The sequence below is a fragment of the Tyto alba genome, unplaced genomic scaffold (genome assembly GCF_018691265.1).
Source record: "Tyto alba isolate M040663 unplaced genomic scaffold, T.alba_DEE_v4.0 Super-Scaffold_45, whole genome shotgun sequence".
Lineage (NCBI taxonomy): Eukaryota > Metazoa > Chordata > Aves > Strigiformes > Tytonidae > Tyto > Tyto alba.
The window spans coordinates 28729255-28755023 of record NW_024881321.1 but is presented as its reverse complement, the minus strand read 5'-3'; the positions used below and the strand labels follow the sequence as shown (position 1 = coordinate 28755023).

At 42.2% G+C, this 25769-nt stretch overlaps 1 protein-coding gene across 10 annotated transcripts in view; it reads right to left on the bottom strand.

The window, feature by feature from the left end:
- The window catches only part of MBNL2 (muscleblind like splicing regulator 2), a 114775-nt gene that overhangs the window by 57991 nt on the left and 31015 nt on the right, over positions 1 to 25769 (bottom strand). For all 10 annotated transcript variants that reach the window (XM_042805872.1, XM_042805869.1, XM_042805874.1 and 7 more), the window contains exon 2: positions 17592 to 18454. In XM_042805872.1, the coding sequence (XP_042661806.1) occupies positions 17592 to 17765 (174 nt within the window). In that variant the 5' untranslated portion in view covers positions 17766 to 18454. The remainder of the gene's footprint in view (positions 1 to 17591; positions 18455 to 25769) is intronic.

The following is a 25769-nucleotide window of genomic DNA, read 5'->3' as shown; positions in this document are numbered from 1 at the left end:
AGCAAAAAAAAAAAAAAAAACAACCAACAAAAAACCCCAAACCAAAGTAAGGACATACTGATGTACATTACTGGCCAGATAATTTTTAAGAACCCTGGACTATGACTGTCAATGGCTTTTCTCTTGTAAAAGGGGCCTCATGAAAACCTACAGGTAGGGATTTGTGTCACAATATCACAGCTGAGAGCTCCCAAAGTATTTAAATTAATGGATTTACAAACACAGCTTCAAAAATATAGATACCTCAGGCAGAAAGAAAACCAGTTTCACTTAATTCCCCAGATAGGGGAACAACCATTAAGGCACCATACTGGAAACAGGCAAAACATGCTGCATGTATAAAGGTACAGAAAACGTAGGGGAAAGTGAAGTGCCCCATGAAATCAACTGGAGGTTTACGATTGGCTTAGGTGGACATGGAATCAGTCCTAGGAGAAGTGGAGAAGTCGTCCATGGGCACACAGGCTGGAGGGGCTCTAAAGTCACAGATGGAGAAACCAACCGCTTTACACTGTTGAGCTTTCTATCTCTAGGACACCAGATCTGTGTTTTTCAGAAGCTCCAGATAAGCTAATGAAATGTGTCGATGACTCAAGCTCATTTGGCAATGGGAAGAGAGAAGAATCAGGGTATGACAGAAGATGATGGCCTTGAAATCCCGGGAACGAGAAGCAGTATAAAAGAACAAAGTATTTGTTCTTTCGAACATGACACATCAGTGCAGATGCAGATGGAAAGGTGTTCGGCTATAACCTGAGGACGGAGCTGGCCGTGGCAGAGGAGAACATCATGGATGCTTTGATCAGCCACTGACTGATGGGGGAGACATCAGTGTGACAAACCATGAAAAAGGCAGTCACAGCCCCAAAGATGTATCGAACAAGGATTGCCTAGGAAAGGCAGCAGCCTGCTGCGGCAAGGCTGCTTCTCTCGCGGTGAATCTCTACTTGCAATGCCGTGCGTGCTTCTGGTCACCAACATCCAAACAAGATGGATTCTGCCTGGAGCAGGCACGGGCGAGGACTGCCAAGGTGACTCAAGAAAATGAAAGCCTGTCTTACAAGCAGAGAAATAGAGCGCGGTGGGGTTTTTTGGCTGAGTAAAACAAAGGCTGAGGAGGGGCAAGCCTGTTTCCACTGAATGCCCTGGGAGAAGTCGGGGCGGCGGGGAGGGGTGGCAGGAAGGGGGAACGCGGTTGCTTCAGCTGCAGAATAACAGTGGCATTCAGCTGAACGGAGGTAAACTGGCAGTGAATAAATCCACACTGCAGATGAGAAGAATGCACATGAGAAGTGAAGCTACAGGAAAGTCTCCTGATGGAAGCAGAAAAAAAAAAATCCTTGAAAAAAACCCCAGCCACGTTTGGTATGGAGATTAGTAAATAACTTTAGCAAGGTGGTGATGTGGCTGCCCATGATAACGTCACGGAAATCTCTGACTTCCACAACTCCCTCAAAGCTATCTTTCTAACCTGTCATTAATAAAATAGGTAGCTGCTAATGTACTGGCATGGTCCCACGGATTCAGAAGTCCTTGCTCAATCGAGCGTTAATACACAAAGCACTTGAGTGGGCTCAGGTCCCTCCTGCCTCAGCAAAGCACAGTGTGAAACACTGCAGCTGGATGCTTAAGGGAAGAACTTTTCTGAAGAACAGGCAAGATGAAGGATATATGTGTGTGTGTGTGTGTTTGTATATAGATACATCTAAAAGACAGATACCATATATATGGTATCTATTAAAAAATAAACAATCAACCTTACTGGATTTTTGGGCCTTTAATTTTGCACCAAACAGCTGCATTACAGGTAAAAATTTAAAAAGGTGAAGAAAGAGTGAGTTCAGATGTTACCATATACCTTTCAAGGGTCAGTTTTGATGACTAGAGAAAACCTCAACCAAAAAGCACACTTTCCCACTCAGAAGTCAACAGAGAAGATTATTTCCAAGCTTCAGCAGATACCCTAGCATGAAAAAAAAAAAAAAAATTGTTTGCTTAGTAGGTTTTGAGAATCTCTGGCATGCTTTATTTTTAAAAAAGCTGGAAATGAAGTCTCACTCCCTGCAGGAACAGACATTAGTCTCTTCCAGTGCAAATCAGCACTTACAACCCACTCCCTGCAAAGCCTTCAGCGCAGTGCCGGGCTGCGGGGCACCCATGGGGTGTCCCTCCCTCAGAGGGCTTCTCATGCATCCTGCCTTCACTTTGGGGAGCCCACATTTAAATTCCTCGGCCAACAGCTCAAAAGGGAGAGACCTGACAATTAATGATCTGGTTGTCCCCTGAGAATTAGAGTCCAACTTACACTTCAATCACCAAGCTGCTAGAAGGTAGACAAAAGTCCCTCTGTAGTTTTGGGTGTGAATCCCTTCTCTGAGATGCAGAAGCAATCTATGGTGCTCTTAGTTCCTCTTAATTCTACTGCTTCACCCTAATCTAGCAGTTTTGGGGGTGTCAGGAACCCCCAGGCAAATTGCCATTGCACTGCAGCAGTGGCTCTATGTCCAGTGCCTTCTGGGTCCACCAACTCCAGTGCACAGCACACGCAAAATATTCCACATCTCTCTCTCTCTATATATATATATATATGTCTGTATGTGATCTATGTATTCAGGGACTCCTAGGTGAATAATAACTTGCATTACAAATGCAGTCTCTTTGAGATATTTAAAAAAGCTTTGGGTTTTTTGACGAGTGAGTATTGACAGGCATGCTCTGTATTTTCAAGACACAATTATCTGTAAATATGACCCAAAGAAGGGCTTGTGAACACAAAAGTTTGTATTTTTTTTTCCCAAGCTATGTTAGCAGGCCTAATAGAAAGTGTTGTCTATCTTTACTGACCTTGAACAGCTTATTAATTTCTCCTACTTCTAAAAGAAAAAGAGGGTAAGTGAGAAAAAAAAACTCAAACCAACAGTTACATCCCATTCACAAAGGGGAAAACAAAGGGAGAGAGATGTTAATCACTTTGCCTTAAATAACACAGCACATCATGTCAAAAGCCACCATTTAAATAAACATCTTCCAATATCCTCGGTTATCACTTTGTTATTAAATAGAGGTCTGCGCCAATGTGAGTGGTTACTATGACTTGTAGACTGAAGAGTTACTATTTCAGCTCGAAACAGATGCAAGCATTTTGCAAGCAGAGGTGTGCTTGAATATGCATATCCATAAAGGTGGATATTTTCTGATTTGCCACTTGCTAATTTTAAGATTGGTATATGATAAAAGACATACCCATAGCAGATCTGTAAGTAAGATAATATTTACAAATACTGAAATTATTACACAGATTTTTAAGTGGTCTGCACTGCATTGTCAGACAAATGCAGCCTTATAAAGAAAACAGAAAAAATTACCACATTTAGGAAACTGTAATCAAATAAAATTTAAGCAGGTCTCCTCCACATTCTTTGGGTAAGATAAAGCACATTGAAGTTACTGTATTTATATTAATGGATTATGTCTGTCTATTTAAATTGGGTTCTTAACTGCATACAGTATGTACATAAGAGATGCAAAGTCAAAACCATATCAAACTAATAAATTTTAATAATGATCCTGCAGATGCCATATCAGAAAGTTTCAGCCCACCCTTCAGATCAATTAAGGTCTTTTTTCATTTTTCTCTTTCTATAGCTAAACAGCAAATTTTTGTTCTGTATGATAATGCTGTTCTCCAAGTCAGTCTGAACTAAACAGCCAAGCCAGAGAACATGCAATACCATCTAAACACCCTCATAACAACACTGGCGTTCCCATACTCTCTGTACCTGTTTTTTATCATCATACAAGAAAACAATGAGTTTAGAGAGAAGGTTGCTTCACGTTATGTGCAACAGCAGCACACAGCTCTGCCCGCAGCTTCCCCCTTTCTACACGCCTGCTCTGTTCTTACAGATGTCGCTGAAAACATCTGTAAGAACAAACTGTGCTGTCCTCTCTGAGGTCTCATCCCGGCATCCTCAGCGATGCAGGGCACCAGTGTCTACTACTGGGCTCTGCTACCTCACCACTGGCAACCTCTCTCCCTTTGGAATGCTCTACTCAAATCTCATTTCAAGCGATAAAAGCAGCCCAAGATCACAAGCACACTGGGATCAACAAAACCTGTTGGGTATATCAGTTAATTAACTTCTATTGAACTGAACCAAAAACCAATTTGCCATCATTTCTTTATGGTGTCTAAAGAAGCTACACATTTATTAACTTATTGTACTACTTTTCTATTTGATATTTCTACATCTGTATCAATAAGTAAGACCACTAAATAGAATTTGGCCATGTATTATGAATTAGTTGACCTTCACTTGCTACTTAATTAGCCAGTGATAACATTTCCCATTTCACATAAAAAACTCGCTGCCTACTTTCACACCCCTGATCCTCACGTACATTGCTGAGGTGCACAACTGCCTTATAGCAAATCAAAGCACACCAAGATACAATTGACACACATCACTGTGGATCTTTTTGCAGCATCCAGGACTGAAAGGCAAATAACTAATTAGAAAGAATAGCCTTATTCAATTACCTAATAGTAAACTCCCTTGCTCATTAAACGCATTACATATATTGTAACAGCTGGCATGCTGAAGTATCTGATAAAGGAAAACCTGCTTATAGTATTGTTGGTGCTTTAATGAAAGCTGGATAAATATGTGGTGTTTTTTTACAGTAGTACCTGTTTAATAGATCATCTAGGCATGGAACAGTGGAAGACTTAATTACACTGCAAAAAATGTCAAGTTTGGGGGAAGAAAGAAAGCAACCACCTCTTAGGCCAGCCTTGAGTAATGCCAAAGATCAGCTTACTCCTGCACTGGGATACAGGAAGAGCCTTATGGGATGTTGTCCTGAAAACAAAATGAGGTGCTACAAGCTCAGGACAAAATGACATAAGGTTCTTATGCAAAACGTGGTCACCTCTGCTTCCAGGACAGTTTTAATTTTTTTCATCAAGTGGCTGTCTAAAGAAAAAAACGCCTCAAGAAACCTACCAGCAGAGATGGTAACTGCAAACTCCCTCTTTCCAGATGAGCTCTAACCACGTACTCTAGAGTTACACCTTCTCTTGTTCTCTCTTACTGCCTTTTATAATTTCTGTGGTGCTTCCCATACAATAGCCATCTTCAGTGAGGAGTGTCATCCTCACCACCTATCATATCCAGGATCCTTTCACTGTCTTTAATACTCAACTAAAATAAGACCTAAACCTGCACTCCTAATGGAAACTTCCTTCTCCCTGAAGAAAAAGAAATAAAGGTAAGTACCAATGACTCGATAAGATAAATCTGCTATTTGAAAAGGTCAAAAAAGTACAATATGAAAGCTACGCTTAACAAGCAAGCGGAGGCTAAAAGTAAGAGGGAGTGACTGCAAGCAGTCTTTTGCAACAGCTCTACTCAGCACAAAGACCACTACTATCATTAAATGGGTCATGCTGCAATCACTGGCATAAATGAAGGCAGGGGCTTTACACATTTGGTTGCAAATCCCCAAACCTGGCTTCCTTGTGGTTAACTGAGTTTTAAGGATCTCCTCTTGCCTGCACTCTCCAAGAGCCTCTTCTTTCATTTGGGAGGGCTTATAGGCCTCTCCCTCTTTCTCCACCCTACTATTTGGCTGCCTGTTCTTACAAAACTTGTAGGAACTTAATTATCCTTGAGACTATGATCTCTTTGTCAAATTTGGCTGAAACTGGCCAGTGGGTTCACAAGTTAGTGGGGGAGGAGGGAGGGAGAGGCAGCCTGACTGCCTAAACCTCATTTCCTCAAGAATCCAGGCTAAAAACAATTATAGCCAGAAGGTTCAATTAAAGAAAGCGAACTGTAGACTTTTCCTGCACTTCGAACACAAACCAGTTCATGCATGCTAAGCAGCTAACGCTGCTCTCACTGAAATAATGAGAGTTTTGCAGCAAATTAATATTTGTATTGATTTACACTGAAGACTGTCACAGTCTGGAGCTTGAATGGCATCAACATGTTCAGCATGAAGCACAAAATCACCTTCATGCCAACACTGTAATTTACAGATGCTCAGAGTATCTCCATGGCTATATCCACACACCTCCATCTCTGCATATGCAAACCCCATGCCTCCATTTTTAATAACACTGACATATATTGCATGACCAGTGCTATGAAGCACACAGGTAAGGCAAAACATCTTTAGGGAAGTAGCTTGCATTTTCATAATATTCATTATTATCCATTACCTTAGGAAAATCAACATTAAGATACTCTTTGAAAAGCAAATATTTTTTCCCATTTTGTATCAGAAACCAACTACATGCATATTTGATGGCACTTGACATATGTTCACATCTGCAAATGAAGTAGTGGAGAATTATACTTCAGGAGAATGGGGTTTCTTTGTTGTAACTTTCATGGTTTTTTAAATGCATAGACCATATTCTGTTTAATTTCTAGCTTTAAAACCTTCATGAAGAGGTAGATATGGTTGCTATTCAATTTAAATTTGCAAAAGGTTGCCATATTTTTATTTTTAAATAGACTGAGTTCATTGTCATAACATCCCTGTGCCTAGTAAGATTCTCTTTCTTGTCACAGATAGCAAAAGACGAGCCCAGTTACATGGGTCACAACACTTTCAAATTAATGAGTTTACATTAGCTGTCAGCATTACTAAAGGTGAACTATAAAGTACACGCTGAAAATGTTCATCCCCTTCTTGTTCTCCACAAGGGCATTCTTCTGCTACAGAAGACAGTTTCTTTTGGGTTTGGCCTATACCGCAGCTTTCCTCTCAGCAAGGTCATTGCTGTGTCAAATGCATTGCCCACCTTCTTACTCAAAGCAATGTCAGTCTCCAGTTAGTACGAGTGCTAATGCTGCCTCCAAGAAGGGCTTCACTTTGTTGCCATAGAGAAGTCAGCAAGACTATGTGGGGCATCCTGGGACATCCTGAACCTCTGCATGGTGCCAATAGATATTCCTCTGACATGTCACTGGAAAGCCATCAAGAACACTCTAGGGCATCTCAAATAGTATTAGATGCCTCTGTTTCAGCAACTGAATCAAGCTCAAAGATACAGGTCCTATCTACAGCAAATACATACACATTAATTTTAAAGTGATGGCCTAATCTAGAAAGTGATCTTAGAAAAAAAAAATAGCATTATATGTCTCAACTTTCCCATGTTACACCTAACTTAAAAAACTGGCTTTTGTTGATTTTTTTTTTTTTTTTTTTACTTAGCTGGGGTCAGGGCTAGGGGCCTGTTTGACAGCAGCCTGTGGGGCTTGGTCTAGTGTCTGACATGCTGGATTTGATTTTTTGGCTTACTGTGAACCAACAGAGAAGGTCCCAGCAGATCAGTTGGCTTCTGAATCATAGCTGGGCTGTTCTTACAGACACCATGTATCTTCTGGGTGCCACCAGACTCACACTCAGTAAGCTACTCTCCTGAAAACACGCAAGATGGTACATGAACCCTTTTAGTCAGAGGTATAGCTTCAGTGCAGAGTGCTCGAGGCCCAAACTGAATTTCAAACAAAAGTAAATAAATGAGGTTTTTACAAAGTTTAAAAGGTGTCTGGTCTATGGGACATGCAGGGGAGGCGGCAGCAGCACAGTATGGCGGCAGCCATGACACTGCACCACAGATCCCTCCCTCACTCAAGCCAAACCAATCCAGGAGGAAGCAAGGGCTGAGAACTTGTAATGCCTCGTAAAAAAGCTGCCATGGGCACACAGGGGTGTTGCACCACAGCTGCTATGTCTCTCATGGGTTTTCATACAGTTTTCCACTGGTTGTCTACTACTTCCTTTCTACCGCTCAATGATTTGCCTTTCTAAGCACTGGGGCTATCTGACTTTTGAGGAGTTCTTCACAACAGCTTGCCATACAGCTCATTGACAAAGTGGATGAGAAGACAGCTTCTCTTCCCTCATTACTAATCTCTTCCTTGTTGCAGTCAAGACTTTGCAGGAATCTAATCCTGGGTGGCACAGCATGCCCACAGCCACAAGAAACACATCAATGTGGAAGAAAACAGATGCTTATGATTTCCTCTTATATGTCAGTTGTGGGAAGGGTACCTCACAACAGGTTTTCAACGATACGTTCTAACATCTCTAAAACCACAACAGCTTTCCTGTTATTGCAATGGGTTTCCAGTACAATCCACCTCCTCAAAAACAAGTGCCAGTCTTCATATGAGGAGATACAAGCTGGGAGAGGGGTTGGGTTGTCAAACAGACTTGAAAATAAACTCCCCAATTCTTGTTGTATTTGGGGTTTTTTTTAGATTTAAAATAGCTTTCCAGTGCTGGGGTTGACCTGGGCTAACACTAACATGGGTCTTGTCTCTGCTAGGCTTTTACATCAGGAAGCTCTCTGCATCTGAGTACAACCCTGTCTTTTGTATTGATGATGCAGTCAAAGTATAACAGCTTGGGAAGAACAGCTGACGCTTGAGCTGAGAGAAAACTACATACACAGGGCCAAGGGAAAAAAAAAGCCTGGAATGAAAGAGGAACCACCTGCCAGAAAAATAAAGGAGTAGGTGGGGAGACCTGGAGAGAGCAAGCCTGTGGGAACAGTGAGTGACCTGAGTTAATAGGGAGCGTGGGGGAGGAGTGGGCAGCAAGCAATTGCTCTTGTGTTCAAAATCCTAGTGATGGGATGAGTCAGAGACTCTGATTGAATTTTGCCTTCACTACACCCACAGACTGGTTATTATAAAGCTTAGGGGAGCACGGGTTGGTGCAGCAACAAAAACTACACAGTGAAATGATGGGTATATGAAGCACCCCCAAGTGCCTGAAAATCTGAAGAGCATCTGCCAAATACCCTGCCCCTTCACACAAGGTTTCCTGCAGCTCTAACTAGGCTGCATAGCTGCTCTTCTTTGTGTAATAAGACTTAGACTGATAACCAAGAAGCAGCTTCATCTGAGATGAAGGGGTATGGCAGACTACCTGGGAATGCTCTTTGCAAGTCTCTGATGGGGGTTCTGGAAGCAGCAAGCTCCTGGAGTTAACTCAACCCAGAAAGACCACTGCCCAGGAACTAGTAAATACTCTTTTAGCCCCTCAAGACAACACAAATCAGTGAACAAGAAGATATATTTGTATTATGTACTTCAGTGACCTGTTCTTTAACTGCTTTTTGCTTTCATCTATTTCTGCTCCTAGCGCTCATCTTCCTCCCCAGGCCAGGGGCCAGGCAACCTGCTCAGCAAGTTCTACCACACTGAAAACAACTCTGAAAGCTGCTGGTGAACACCCACTGGCTCCCATCGGGCGGTCCTAACGGGCCAAAGGAGGCACAAACGCTTCCAACAGGTCTTCCTGCCCATGAAAGGCATCCTGCTCTGACAACCCAGAGGCTTTGCCACTGAACCACACAAGATTGGGAAGAGGAGCTTCCCACGCCTTCAGTGGGAAGGACGGTCTGGGCAGCTCAGTGATCAGGTATCCAACCCGGTTATCCTCTGAGAACGTAACTTGATATATATCAAGTTAAGACATGGTACACAGGTTTAAAATCTGACAGGTCAGGTGGTGACAAGGGATACTAGTGACAGCCAGGAGAGCTTTGTGCTCTCAGTGCTGCTTCTGAGAGAGAAAAACGAGGAAACAAAACAGGGCCTGAAGGAGACACCCAGCTTTTCTAGCAGCCCACATAATGAACTTCAACTGGTTCAACTTCCCTGCTTTTCAGAGTTTCAGTTTGAGGGCAGAGACAGTGGCAGCAGGTTAGGACTTGCTCCTCTGAGTTGACTTGATGGCTAGTGCCCCTGTGCTGCCGGGACCAGCCCTCAGCTCAGCCCTGGCAGCCCGCGGGGGGCTCGCTCCTGCGGGTTAAATGCTGCAGGTGGTGGGGCTGAGCTGTGCCCCAAGACTTTGCTCCACAACAGATGAGAAATGTCCTTCTCAAAAGAGGGACAAAGCCTAGCGAGTGGCATGCCCCCCTCTGCAGTGAGCAAACACCATGTAACGCAAGAGTTAAAGGCTTATTTCAGTTTTGCTTGATTGTCTCCTAACCAATTTAAGCCAAGCTTATGGATTTTTAAGGGTGTCCACACAGCAGCTCTGCTAGTTGGTTTTTAACCCTACCTTTAGTTAAATCAGAAGAGCTGGCATGGAAACGGCTACATAATAGATGGGTGGGAGGCAAACAGGAAAAAAAAGTGTCAAAGGAACCTGTGCATGCTGGGAGGACTCAGGAGAACACTTGAAAATAAAAAATAGAGGGTTTTTGCAGAAAACAGGTAAGAACAGGTGACTGACAACACAGGAAATATTAAAAGTCCCTAAAATCAGATATAAGGGGGGAGGGTCTTCAGAAAAAGATTCTCCTTTCTTAAACCTCACTGTATCTCAATTTATGCTAGACGTTGCTTCCTAAATTCATCGTTTTATCTTACATTTAATGCAGTTTTTCCCTTTCCTTTGGATCGACTCAAAACAAGTTGCATGGCTGCACAATCACTTGAACGGAGATAAAAAAGGGGAGCTAGCTCTGATAGGACACAGGACTATATGTAACCATCTCTTTTTAGCAGCAGCTCACAGTTGCATGGTTGGGTATAAGGTGAAATATAGTCTCACGAAATAAGACGGCATAATTTCATGCAGCATCTGACGCCATGCACTTTATTTTGAGCCAAAAAATTCCTACATCCTGAAAAAGCAGGAATCATACCTGTCCTGGGAACAGTATTTTCACACAGTAGATTTAAAACCATGAGTCTTCTCTCATGAGACTTCCTTTGAGCTCACTGGGAAGATGCCTGCCCCTTCCAGAGAAAAGTCAGTGGAAAAAAAACACCCAGATTCATCCTTAGGACAATTCACAGGAGATTGTCTTTTGCTTTTCCAGTACAAGAACTAGGGTTAACCATGAGACAAGGAGGTTTGAAGTGAACAACAGAAGCTGTTTTCCAAACTATACGTAATGAAGTTGTGGACGTCCTTGCTGTGGCATGCTGTGTGTGCTAAAGGTGTACATGGTTCAAAACGCAGTGGGACAAATCCAGGGGAAAGATGGTCACCAAGAGCTATTAAGTACAAGCACACCATGCCTGGCTCTCAATGTCTCTGAGCAGCACACCACTGGGGGCCAGGGAGAGCACTGCCAGGAAGCCACTGCACGTTTGCTGTCACCTCCTAAGTGACTACTGGTCATTACTGGGTCACTGGGCTAAGTGGGGCTTTGGTCTCACCCAGGGTGGCCACTACTATTCTGAATACTGAGGGAACCTACAGAGTTAATTCTCAGTCATCTAAAACTGGCCTTGATTGACACTTTCTCTTCATGCCCACACTTTGCAGCAACTCAGACACACAAAAGCTTCTGCCAGGTGGTGTTCTCAAACTACCTGTAGTTTATTGGACTTTTTACAAGAATAAACAGAGGTGGGTGAAAAAGAAAGGATCCGACTGAACTTGTTGCTCTGCAGGAAGAATGAGATCTGAATTCTGCATCCCCCACCTGGAAGGTTTCAGTCTGCAACTTGCACATCCCCAGAGCTCACAGCTACTGAAAAGGGCAGCCTATACGCCCCCCATCCTGCTGCAACTGGGTCACTGTGCAGCAAAGCAGGCAAAATTCACGGGCCCAGAAGGAATAAGACACTGTCACCCAGGAGAAATGAGTTTGCCCGTTTCAGTCATTCTTCCCCAACAGCTGTAGGCGCAACCCTTGAACTTACCTTGTCTTTGAACAGTGTCACACCACATAACCAGACGATGGGCAGAAATTCAGCCAGATAAGACACTATAAACACCCATTTAAATGCCTTCTAGTATAGACAAAACTAGCCAATCCCTTCTGCGTATGGCATTCATCTACAGTCTGTCCAGACTGCCTCACCTGCCAAGTGAGAGTGGGTATCACCTACTTCAAAGTGTGAGATGATGATGAGTCCTTGACATTTGTAAATCATTTAGAGACTCACAAAAGAATCACAGGAAGGCAAATGACTACCTACTGCATCCCAAGTCTGTGCTCACTCTCTTACAAACAGCCTGCTCACTTTACGAAGACTTTGTTTTCCTTTTTCTAAATAAAGCTGAGGCAGTCTTAAACAGATTCTTTTCAGTTCCAGATATTTCAACAAAGTAGATGTTCCTAAAATTTCTCTTTTTTTTCCCTGGAACCCTTTTAACTTGGTAAACAGGTCTCTCTGTACAGCTTTCAATTACCTTTTATTCTGTGGTGCCAAATGAGACCAGATAGGCATATTCTTAAAAGGCTTTCATGAAAATGCAAATGAACAGTTCACACTAGTCTGCTGGCTCAATAAATAGAACAGTTCGAAGTGTTTAGACACTAGTAAATAGATAAAAAATACAGAAAAAGCCATCTGTAGCCCTAAAGAAGCTTTCCTTTTCTTGTTACCAACATAAAGCTTGCAATGACAGTTATCTTCAAGATACCTCCTCTGTTATCTGTATTAGCTTAGACAACATGTCCTTCTAGTAGCTGACCTGCAGAAATTTGAGTCGAAAAATAACACCAGAATTTAAAACAGACTTGCCTGCAAACATGAGAGTCAACTCCCAGCAAAATGCACAAGATCATATTTTCTTATCTGCCAAGCTTTTCCCCTCTCTCTCTCCTAGATGTCACCATTAATTTTAATGTTGGGTGGGTTTTTTTTTTTTTATTTCAGCTCAAATACAGCAGTGTTGTATGTTCCTGTCCCCAGATGTTATATTATATACTAGTATTCGTTTTAAAGGATTTTGTTCTTTACTACTAGGACAAGAAAGTCTTCAAAATAGGTTTCCTTACAGACTCCAACTTGGAGGGATCTAAATGTGATATATTAAGTGTTATATAACCAGTTCTTCACTTTTAAATTAAGCTACTTGAACCCAGCGAGAATTATAAAAACATAAACAGAGCAGTTCCTGAAATTCAAACTTCTCAGTTAGGCCTCTTCACAGACCGTTCCCACTGCACAAACACCGCAGCATCCAAAGGGGAGCCTGTAAGGGCTCCAAAAAGGCTTTGGGAAGGTTTAAGGCAGCAGACAGGCTCCAGCTCTGGCAGTGCTTCCTCAGCATCCTTCCTCTTCCTGCCCACTGGCAGGGCTCTGGGCCTCGCCAGGGAAGGACCCCTTCGCCCACCTCGGGCACAGTCAACCAGATTAGCTCGGAGACACTTTCATCCTCATATTAAGCTCACCGAGGCCACTTGCCCAGCACAATTTTGGGTGTGCCCACATGGCCACCCCAGCCAGCGAAGTCACAGGGGGCTTCTGCCAGAGGAAGACCCATCACTGGAGGTGATGCTATGACCAGCTAACAGGCACACATCTGGCCAACTGCTGCATCCACCATCCATCAGGTGCACAGAAACGATCCACCTACACACACCTAACACCCCCAAATTGCCCGGCTCAGAACAGACCAGGCTCTGTCCTTCACCGAAGAGCAAGAAACGAATGCTGAGTTGCCTCTCAGAAACCCATGCGGCAGAACCTGGCTTGAAATCAGCAAGTTTCTGGCCTGAATCTGAACCAAGCTCATTAGTCTTTAGCTATTTCTGTCTAGCCTGAAGTATCTCACAGATGAAGGATATTCAGAGCCCAGAGAGTCTTCAACAGTGAGCGTTCTGAATCCTCAAAACTGTAATCAGTCCAGTGGGTTGCTGTTGAAACTTTTGCTGGGTTTAAAGTCAAGTATTGCAAGAACAGGTATTGAGAGCCAAAAGTTCCTTTTGAGTTAAAAGCAAACAGGGTCTGTTAAATTCTGTTGACCTTTTACTTGGAACCAACAGACCTACAAATATACTTTAATACAGAAAAATTTGGATTCTGATGCAATCATATTACTCCAGAAGCCTGGCCTAAAGCCACAGCACTATCACTGCCAGAAGTGACCCCGTGCTCTGCTGGTACCGGAGTCCCTCTCCCTTCCGTCAGCAGCAACTACAATTTCGATTTAATCACAATCAATGTCCCAACCTGGTGCACTGCACAATCACAGAGACAGTGGTGTGAGCACAAAGGACTACATGGCACAGTGTGGAGGCAGGTGTCCCTCGCTGGGATTATTTCCTTCAGTCCCACCACTAGCTTTTGCCAGATTAGAACAACCTTGAGGCTATGGGCAAGTCAGTGTGAAGATGCTTCTGGTCACACAATCACAGGATGGTTGAAGCTGGGAGAGTCCTCTGGATGTCAACTGGTCCAAACCCCTGCTCATGCAGGGGCACACGGAGCTGACTGCTCAAGGACCGTGTCCAGACAGCTTTTGAATACCTCCAAGGATGGAGGATCTACTACCTCTCTAGGCAACCTGTGCCAGTGCTTGGTCACTCTCACAGCAACAAAGTGCTTCCTGATGTTCAGAGGGACCCTCCTGTGTTTCAGGTTGTGCCCATCACCTCTGGTCCTGTCACTGGGCACCACTGAGCAGAGCCTGGCTCTGTCCTCTTTGCACCCGCCCTGCAGGTTTTTATATAAATCAATGAACTCCCACCCCCCTGAGCCTTCCCTTCTCCAGGCTGAACAGTCCCATCTCGCTCAGCCTCTCCTCACAGCAGAGATGCTCTAGTCCCTTCATAATCTTTGTGGCACTTCACTGGACTCTCTCCTAGCTCCATACTGGTGCTTGGCAGCCTGATCCAGCTGGCACAGTCCAATACCACGCTCCCTCATCTACAGTCTGGAAAGAAGGCAACATGCAGGAGAGCGCGTGTCCCCTCCCAAAACAGGGGCTCTTTTGATCGATCAGCATGTAACAGAGAACCTGTCTCAGAGTGCTCTATCTTATGTTTCACAGACTTCTTAGGGAGCAGCTGTAACTACCAGGCACCACCTAAATGTAACACATACCTCAATCTGAGACTAAAATAATTGCCTGTCTTCTCTGGGTAGGAAGATGTTTATTCAAAGAGACTCAACGTACTCACTGTAATTTATTTTTACAGCAGGTACACCAAACCAAGACAGTTATAACACTAAGTCTCCAAAGCTCTAGATATTATGTAAATAAACTCTAAATAATTGCTTGCATTTAAGTGTGGTTCTGTGTTCAGCACGGAAAACAGCTCTTGTTTTTTTTAATTAAATTCTGATTTTATCTATAATTCTAGACGGTTCCATTTGTTTATTTACACGAAAAATTATCCTCCTTGTTGAGTGCCAAAGCCTTATTCTGAACCTGTATGATTAACACCAGTATTTCCAAAAGCTACGCATCAAATAGATTTATGTGACTAATGACATAAGTCCTTCACCCGGCAGTATAGGCAAACTGAGCTAACCGGGCACGTTCCTGCTGCACACGCGGCACTTTACAAACACTCTTCTGAGTAACGGAGATAACGGCTGCGAGGATACCAGCTGATCCAGCCAATGCACTAGCAATGATCCCCAACAGCTTTTTAGGCAGCGCGGGCTCAGGCTGCACGCGGAAACACCTGGCTCCGCCGGCGAGGAGCTGCGATTGAAGACGTCGTCCTCCCGTTATTGGATCTCCCTCTGCCTGCAGCAGGGCTGGCAAGAAGAAACCCGCACCTCTGCCTCTGCTGCTTCAGGCCACAATCTGACTTCTTGGTATGACCCCATCTTTACCAGCAACTTAACCCAACAGACTCAACTAGAAATCGCAAAATGTGAGGCCCGGGTGCACGCTCCCTTCTGCCAGCGGCGGAGGGAGATGACGAGCAGCGGGATGGAGCAGCACTGCTTCACCAACCAGAGCCAGGCTGGCGCAAGCTGGCCCCTTGGAATAGATGCCCTCCCACACTAGGACCAAAAAAAAAAAAAAAAAAAAAAAAAAAAAAAAAAAAAAAAAAAATCGCCTGCTTGCTTTGACTACATTTTTTACATGGTTTTGAACTTCTCTCCACTGAGCAATGATGCTGGCTGCCAGTAAGTTATCCACAGCGATCCCTCAGGATTTCTTTTCATAGTATTATTAGCTTAGGCTGTGACTCCAGTTTCGATTCGCAGGCGATAACCATCCCTGCACAAAAGTCTCCAGCTCAAATAGCCAGCACCTCCGCCGTGAGTGCCCGACGCTGGCGGGGAGCAATGCTGTCCTTGGGCAGCGAGGACGGGCGCATCGCCGCTTCGGCCAGGATGATGCAGCAGCAGCAGCAGCAGCAGCACCTCTTGCGCTGCAAACCCGCCGCCCTGTCAGCCCAGGGGTGACTGAGCCCGGCCGCCTGCCTCCAGCCTCCCAGTCACAGCCCAGAGTCTTTGCAAGAGTTAAAAATTGTTTAAAAAAAAAAACCCCTTCTACTGGCTTGCTTATTTTTCGTAAAAGCTGATTATTGCCCGTTTCCTGCAGTCACCAGCCTGCCTGTTTAAAAAAAAAAATTTCCCACTGGCAGGCAACCAGTATACAAGAACATCTACAAAGAAGCTGTTACAGTTTATCGTGCAGTAATCCATGGATTAAGGTCATTAATAGCACTCGATGACATACAGCTATGACTCCAAAGGCGCTGTTCTGGCTTGCAGGATATACACAAACATTTCCCTTGAGTTACTTTCTCCTAAACCTTCAAAAGAAAAGAAGAAAACGGGAGAAAGATGCCTAGCACAATATCTTGCATTGCACCAAAAAAAGTTACAATGAAAATAAATTAACATTTTCAAGTAACACTGAATTTTCTTCTCATTCACACTGATGTTCTCACAGTAAGAGAGCTCTTGGCGAGTAACTGAAATTTTGATCTACAGAGCTAAATTTAAAAAGCAAGCCAAGTCATTCTACCATGCCCAAAAGACAAAGCCACAACTAAAACTTTCAAAATAAAAACTGAAATGCTCAATTTTGTCTTTTAATTATTTATATGAAATGAGCTTTTTCCTTCTGTTGTCATGAGAACACAAATGTATCACAGAAAACACTGTGTACTCCCCCAAATCCCATGGGGTCATTAATCTTCTTTTATGCAGTACACGAAGTATTTTCACAGAACTTTTAAAATAGTTTTCTAAAGCATGCCTGATGCCATTAGAAAGTCAGAAGTTGTTGATGGTCTAACAACACAATTGCTAAATATCCTCCAAAGGAGAGAATTCCTTCACTCTGTTCTAAACTTACACTGCTATCTGCACTATCCATACATGTAATTATCAGTGCTATTAATTTATCTGAGAATCACCAATACCAAAGGTAAACAACCCATTGTGTCAAAACTGAAGTAATGGATAAACTTTTCTTACTTCTGTTGATTTAAACAAATGAATCCGTTCTCTTTCCATACGATTTGTTTCATTAGGACTCTGGTAACGGCCTACTACTGTGCTACCATGTATTTTCATTTGCCATGAAACAATGATAATTCATAAAATGTGCATGGGAGAATACAATTGTCCCACCAGCTGTAACCAATCCTGTATCCCCCAGTCATATTCAATTTTTGTAAACAATACTGACACCGGAAAAGAAAATCCTTAGAAAGAAATCTTTTCAAAGCTTCAGTAAACAACAGTTATGACAAATAACATTTGTATTAATACACATTTTACCAAGAACAAATTGCTTTGATTAACCTAGTTTAGTTGTAACTCATATCACATTTTACTTTCAGTACCACATAGCAGCATTTTCATTACACACGCAAATTTTTTTTTGCTTACCTTTAAGGAATCAAAGCAGGCAATAACTCTTCCATTTTCAACCTGGCAACTTTTAGGAGGGTGTGCAAATTTGCATTCTTCATCAGAGCGTGAACAAGTTCCCCTCTGAAATTGCCTGCACACTTCTAGTGTTAGCCATTTTGTATCTCTTACGGGAGCAACATTCAAAGCCATGATGAAAAGCTGATTTCAAATTTGGTGAATTGCTGTCAAGGGAATTATGCTGAAGAAATTTCCAAAACTAATGACAAAGGGAAGGGAGAGAAAAAGAAAAAAAAAAACCACAACCACCACCAAAAAACCCAACCAGAAAAAAAGAATTTCAATTCCAAATGAAAAGAATGCTTTAAAAAAAAAAAAAAAAGTGGGGGACGATTAACGATGTCCAATGCACACAGAGCAGAATAAACAGAGAAAGTTTATCAGCAAGCAGTCACTCATCAATCATTAAGTCCCGCTTGTAGACTTTTGGCTGGGAAAAACCATGCTCAGTCGCATTTCTGTCTGTAAAACACGTGGGTTTGTTGATTGTATCACGGATGCACCAGTTTTAAGCCAAGGACCTTCAACACAATGGCACTCCTTGACAGAGCAGTTGTCTGACAGTTGCTTGCTGGTATTGACTACACAAGAAAAGCAATGCAGTCATTTGTTCATGTCCCAGGAATAATAATAATTATTCTTCCTCTTTCTTCTTTCAGTTTCCCATCAACTGATTGGCAAATGGAGACAGCTGAGGTATCTTCTGCCAGGTCTGAGGTGAAGGCAATGTCTGGCTGGCAAAGACGGGATTTTGAGAACACAGGCGTAGCAGTCCTCGCTCATAAAAGTGACTTGACAAAGGCACTTTTTAAGTCACTGACCTGACAAAACAAATACAGTATCAGTTCACATGCAATTCATTCAAACCAACATTACGAAACCTATCATCCCTTTTTATCAGATATTATAAACATACTGCCAACGCTCACTTGTATTTCTTTTTTTCCAAACAAAATCAGCCTCCTTCGTGAAGTTACGCGTGACAAGGGAATAACCAGTTGAAACACGTACTGCAGTAATATTCTAGGCAGCAATCCAAAAGTTCGGAATGATTTAAATAGATGAATGTGGCAGACACAATAATTAGGCATGCTGGTTGTGAAACAATTCAATCTAATGTGCTTAGTCTCCAAAACAGTATACAAAACCCCATTTCCATTAATTTATCATTTGGACCTTTAGACTGTGTTACTACATTATAAGCTGTTAGTTGTTATTTGTTCTTCCTTAGAAATGAGGACAGTAGCATTCTGTTCAGATTTTTTGTCTCTCCCTCTGTTTCTCAAGGGAAAAAAAAAAAAAAAAAAACCAAAAACCAAAAAACAAAACCAAAAATTGTCATTCCAAAATTAGAGGGAAAAAAAAAACCCTTCCATATCCAGAAAATAGAGTTAGTTTCCCTGTTAAGCTAAAGGCTGTTTCATAAAGGCTTCATCAAAGGGCTCACCACTAAGTCATCATCCTCTAATGAGTTCTTTCTGATATGAAGCACTTTATCTAAATTTTCCTTTGATTAAATTATCTTTCATGTACCTTTACAAATGCATGGCTCAGCATCAAAATCTAAGACTTAAACAGGGAACTTAAGCTATTTGGGGACTATAAAATACCTAGGATATTTTATAGATAAACAGATCTGAAAATCAAAGAGTTAGATATTATGAATAATTTTCAATAAATTACTATATTGTATATGCAGACAGTGAAACCACGGTCATGATGTTTTCTTCTATTCAGTTTCAAAGGAACACAACTTTCACTTTGCAGATACCAGCCAGAAACAGTTGATGGATTATTTTTGTGCAAGAATAAAGAAAGGGGGAAGGACTGGAATAAGTGTGGTTTTAAAATGCATCAATAAAAATAGCTCTAAAAACACTGTCAGCTTTCCCATGCCAGAATAATTACCATTCTGTGCTTGGATTCATCTGATTTAATTGAAGTCAGTACTGTTAGTAATGCAAGAATTACTCACACACAGTTTCAGGAACAGATCCCAGTTCTGGCTTCCAGGTCTTCACATCAAAAGGTTTGTCTATTACTTAGTAATGCTACCAGAAAGGGTTTTACTACTTGACTGATACCTACACCAAAATTTGCTTCTGCTAGAATGAGCAAACATAATGTAATGCTAATTGCTCAAAAATTCAGTTTCAAGTCCAATGTGCAATAAGTTGGGTCTGGATGATACTTAGCTAGTTTTACCCGATCATCAAGAATAACGAGTTGCAAGATAATTAGTACATTTTGAAATAATTCTACACCATTGTATTATAGTACAGTACGTGAATTAAATATTCCTCAAATTAAATATTCCATTTATGTTGTCCCATAGCATCAATGAAGGGTGAGGTTAAACTGAAAACGCACAAAGGGGTGAGTAAATACTTGTAACTGATGAAAAGGAAAGAGAGGGGGAAAGACAAGGAGAACCTCTCCACAAGAGCTTGTTGAGCTGATAGCTTGTTAGGCTGATGATATAGCTAGATAAATGTAAAAGGAAATATTCTCCCTAGAGCCACCCATTCCAATGCAGAAATGTCAGTAACAGTTTTCAGTAATAGATGTAGGAGGCAGATGGAAATTTTGGGAAAAGGGTAAATGTTATACTGCACACTGCTGAAAGTCACAAGTAGCAATACTCTGCCGGGCTGCATACTACTAAAATTGACAAAGTTGTTTCTCAAGTAGTAGGTGTTAGGACTGAAGAAAACCAGATATTGCACATGACAGCAAAGCAAACAGCACACAGTATATAAATGTCAGTACCTGTGGTTTTAAAAAAATGTGCACAGCAGAATCGCATATGAGATTCATGGGACTGCAGCAAGAATTAATACCAAAAGGTGTTTGGGGGGCAGAGGGTAGAAGAGTGAAATACAGTGCCACCCTATTTCCTATCTTCTTACTACATGAATATTTCCTAAAGAAAGAGAAGCATGAGAAGTTCATCTCAAAAATCATGACACTATCTGATTTCTTAAGACACCGAGTGCTTCAGCAGTTTTTACTGATGCAGGCTTTGGAGAGACAGAGCCAAAACCCTTCTGAAGGAGGCCATGCCTTCACCAGGATGCAGGGGCAAACATGGTGGAGACAGAAGAATTTGGAGTGCTTCTTCCCTACCACTTACATGTCCTATGTGTTCACGACCACATGCTAGGCAGTGCCCATACCTCCTCTGCCCATCACCTGCACCAGGTGGGTGAAAGAAGAGATGCCATCTGGAAAGCCTGGACATGAGAGGGAAACAAGACATGGAGAAGGGAGAGGAAAGACAAACTGAGGAAAAAAAATAAGGAATCAAGAAAAGTAGAGTTCAAGATACAAGGAGAGAGCTCAAGAGAAGGAAAAAATGGGAGTGGAAGGTAGGAAAGTAAAATGACTGGTTGTGGATGAGGAAGGAAGGAAGAAGCTTCAAGGGAAGTGAGGAAAAAATAAGGTAGATGTGGAAGAAAGATGGAGGGAGGATGTGCGCACGGGGGGAAAGAAGGGCAAGAAGGAATTTTAGAAGGAAAGCATAAGAGACTATGGTTATAGAGGAAAAAAATCAAGCTGTTTGGGTAAACAGAGGGAAGTAAATGAGGGAAAAGAAACACGGGATTTAGAGAAGAAAATATAGCAACAACAATAATAATCCTCAATAAAATGCCTCCCAGGCCACAGGCAATTGCTAACATCACAGCCCAGCCTGACCTTGTGTTGCAAAACCCATCCATACGGAGAACACCAGGGCCTCCAGCAAATGTGAACTCTGCACTTCTTTCCACTACTTCTGATTTCTGTTTGTATCCCAACATATCAGCCAAAGTTAGCTGTCCTACCAAAACCAACAGGATCTCACCAGCCTAGTGCCCTCACCACCAATGGGGTCCCTTATCCAGGCAGAAGGCTTGCTTTTTACTTTGCTTGGGGTTTTAAGTTTTGTTGTTATTGCCAATGACTGATTCCAACTCAAGCCTACACTCCCCACCGTAGCTAAACAAACTACCAAAACTTACACATTGACAACTGAAATGTAAAATGTTATTGCCAAAGCTGAAGAAAGCATTCAACATAAGTATAAAAGAACTAATTTTGTTTAGTTTTTTTACAACTACTGCTGTTTATTTTCAGTCTCTCACACACTTGGATCAATGTAACTCATCCAGAATACACATCTACAAATGCAGTTTTTCATATGCCAGTGAAATAAATTCATGGACATGTATTTGTAAAAACTATTTAGCTTTACACCCCTCTTTTCAGATAAGCATCACTTCCCTTTTGCGGAAAGCTAGCCAGGCATGGAAGAGTAGGCGGCTTTTGCCAATCTCATGTTCTCCCGAGAGGGCGGGATCTTCTTTCTGTTCTAAACCACAGAATCATTCCTCTTTTTCCAAGTAAGCAAAAAAAAAAAAATCCTTTCAATTATTAAGCAAGGCAAAGCATACAGGCCCTAGTAGCCCCCAGCAAAAGTTCTCATTCTGAGGAACATTAGGTAGCCAGCAACTGTAGGAGCTGCAGCTGAGCACAGAGCCCTGCCCTATTACAAACCAGCTGGATCTCTCATGAAAAATAGGAGCTCTTGCTATATACAAAATATGGGCTGCTCAGGTAGAGTAGTTTTACTTATCAGACATATTATGTGGCAGCAGATTATGTAGCATCTGTCTAATGGAGAAGCTGAAACTTCCTGGACATGTTGTATTTGTGCTTCAGTAGATAACCCATAGTAATGAGCAGACATCATCTTCAAAAAGCCAACTCTGCAGGTGATGACTTCCAGCAAAGGTGCAGAGTTCTCTAGATGGTCCCAATGCAGATCTCTAGTGAAACCACTAAATTAACTCAGGTGTTAAAACAGTTTTCCACTCTACTCTTATAGAATTAAACACTCTGTAATATTCATCACATTAAAATCTTCAGTGTGAGATGTCAAGACTGGGGCTCAATTTGTTGCTCCTACTGTCTCAGTTTATCAACGCGATCCATATATTTCTTCTATATATACATCAGAAACTCAAGAATGAAAAAGTTACAAAACCCTCAGTTGTACCTAAGAGGGATTGCACAGTTTAAAGTATATAAACTCTTCTTTCCCAGCAAACCAGAAGAGAGCTTTACAAGTCTGATCATTTACACTGTGGAAGCAGGATGCTCCTCCCTTAGGTCGCTAGCAGAGCAGTAAATAGATTGCTGTCCAAACTCAGTTAAACAGATGAGCTCAGGTGGGATAAAACTCATCTTCAGGACCTACCTACAGTCACCAAAATTGACCTGCTGGAATCTCCAACGTTAAGAGAACATCTTGAGAACTTGGTTTTCAAACACAGCATGTATATACTGCAACTCTTGAGAGAGAGACTGTTAGCTCAGCCCAACATGGGAACGCTATCAAGAGGACCAAAGTCACATCTCGAATCCCAGGGAAATGGTACTGCCCAATTTTAAGCCCTTGACCCAAAGCAGGTTGCTGCTACAACTCTTATATGCTTACACGTAAACACGCGTTCATGTTGCTTACTTTCAGAAAATCATGTCCATAGTCTTAAATTTGCTTCAGGAATCTTTAAGAAAAGAAACAAAACAACGACGCTGCAGTAGACACCGGGCACAAAGAATTTCAGGTTGAAGTTTTAAGCTCTGGCTGGAAGTTGTAAGCAGCAGAAAACAGGCTCTCTACCCTCAGACATGGTTAACACTGGCTTCACACTCCATGAACCATCAATGTCCTAACCACATATTAACTCAGATTCTCATGATGTTCCTATTTGTTCAGGAGATAAACTAATCTATAGGAAATAATATCTTCAGTTTAGCCACTCCCTTCAGCCTGAATTTACTAGTTTCAAGTCAGTGATTTTTACCTCAGTCAGGCAATGTGGGACAAAATACAACCATTCCCAGATGTCCCTGGACATCCCATGACATCCAAACACAAGGATTAACCAATATGCCCCACTCTAAAGATGCAACTTCAGACTATTGCCAAGTGTTGTGTTCCTTCAAAAAGCTGCCATTCCTTCAGCAGCTGACCACATTTGCAAAGGAAACTTGCTTTGCAGTTCACTATACTTATAGCCAAAACTTAGTGGAAAGATTCCTTGTAGAAGGACAATACATAGAGATCCTTCTATAACCAGACCAAGTTAAGTATCTTGAACATTCACAATGGAAATGGACATAGTCAAAGTCTACTGAACCCTCACCCTTAAGGCCAGGAAAAGGCATCCAAATCCTGCTAAGTCGTCCCTCTTGTTTGCAGCTGCACAGTGGACTCCACTGTCAAAGCACTCAGGAGAGAGCCATACGTTCAGGAGATGCTGGCAGGTGCTCTAGTCCAAAAGATTGTGGGATTTTGTTTAAGTTTTTCAACTAAACATCACCGTTACATTTTTTTAAATGTTGTTTTTTCCCCACTGTTTGTGGTTTAAATAGCATTCAAGGCCTCCAAACTGAAGAGAAGCTGCACGCCCAAGGACTGCCATGACCCCACGAGTGCGCTCCAGCATTGCTTTCCACTCCAGCTACCTGCCATTTCCCCATCTCCCTCGCACTGTTTTCTCTTGCCCTCCCTGCCGAGGAAAGCAACGCTGCAGCTTAATCCTAGGCTAAAGCTAGATCCATTATGATCTGGCTCCCCAGGCGCAGAATAAAGCCAACAGAGCAGCATAAAGCACCCTGCGTCACGCGCGCGGGCCGGCTCAACCGAGCCGTGCCCGCCGGCCCGCGTCCCACACCCCACGGAGGGGAAGGCCGAGCAGGCGCGACGGGGCACAGGCTGCAGCCCCGCTGCCTCCCCTGCACCAGGCCCGGCTCCTCAGTACAGGCTGCTGTAATTACGGTGCCCATATCCCACGGGATGTGCTCCCTCTCCCGGGAAAGCAAGGCTGACGCTCTGTCATCGCACGCTAATTTAAGGATCGCTGTGCAAAATCACCCACGAACCAATACAGAGAGGATCTTAGGTCAAAAGATGCTAACATGAATGGGAAGAAAAAAAAAAAAAATTACAGACAAATAATGTGACAGTCAGCATGCTTGTTAATCACACTTGAATAAATTACATTCTTAAAAAGAGAACATGCAAGAGATTTTTTGTGTGGCAGATAAGCTTTTCTCACTCCATCAACCCACCAGATTAGGAAACGGGACCAAAAAGTGATGTGACAGCACAGAGGTATCATACATCAGCAAGTACTATGCTGGCTTCGTGTTCTTCTCTTGAACCAATTTCTAACATTCATGTTTTTGATATGTAACCTAATACTAGATATGTAGTAAGAATGGACAATGTACGGTAGAGTTTAGGTAATGTCTTTGCATAGTTTAGTAAAACTACAGCATTAAAACCAGAATCAGGCTTCTGGCTCTTTCCCAAATTGTTGTGAAGTCACAAAAAATAATATTCCCTATATTCAAGAAACAAGAGAAAAGAAGACAGACTTCCATGGAACACCATCCATTCTTTGATGGCAAACATGAATGGAAAACCTTTCTGTCACCATAACATTTTTAAGAAAAAACATTCAATTATAGTAGAACATGATGAATGCATTTTCTTCTCCAAATTTAAAGTGAAACCTATGAACATTTCTTTAATAATTTTAAGAGTTTTTTCCACTTTAAGATGTAAAGCAGCTTCCGTTTGGCATTGAGCAAACCAACACCGCTCAAATGAGGAAGAAGCCTGAACCGCCCTATCAGTGAAGCAGCCCACTAGTTTGACCAGGTGGCAAGGAGGCAAAAATACTAAAATTCTAACCTTGATTCCTGTATTCATTCAACCTGAACTCAGATGAAGTCAAAAATCGTTCTTTTGTAAGTCAGGACACTATTTATTTTATTTGCTTGACTTGGAGATAACTATTGCAACATCTCTTTTTGCCTGTTATACAATCATAGATGAACACTTGTCAACTGTAATTCAGATTAACACTTTACCCAGTCAATCCTAACTGTTTTAGTTAAGCTGAGAGAAGTCCAGGGACAGGATAGAAAACACCAGTCTATTTAAAATGAGCATGACCTCCAAATATCAGTTTTGTTAAATGAGCCATATTCTCCTTGTCAGGATCACTAACGTGCCAGGTTCAGACTTTTTAGCATGTCCCACGCTATTTGCTGTATGGCAATGAGCTTCTTATTAAAACC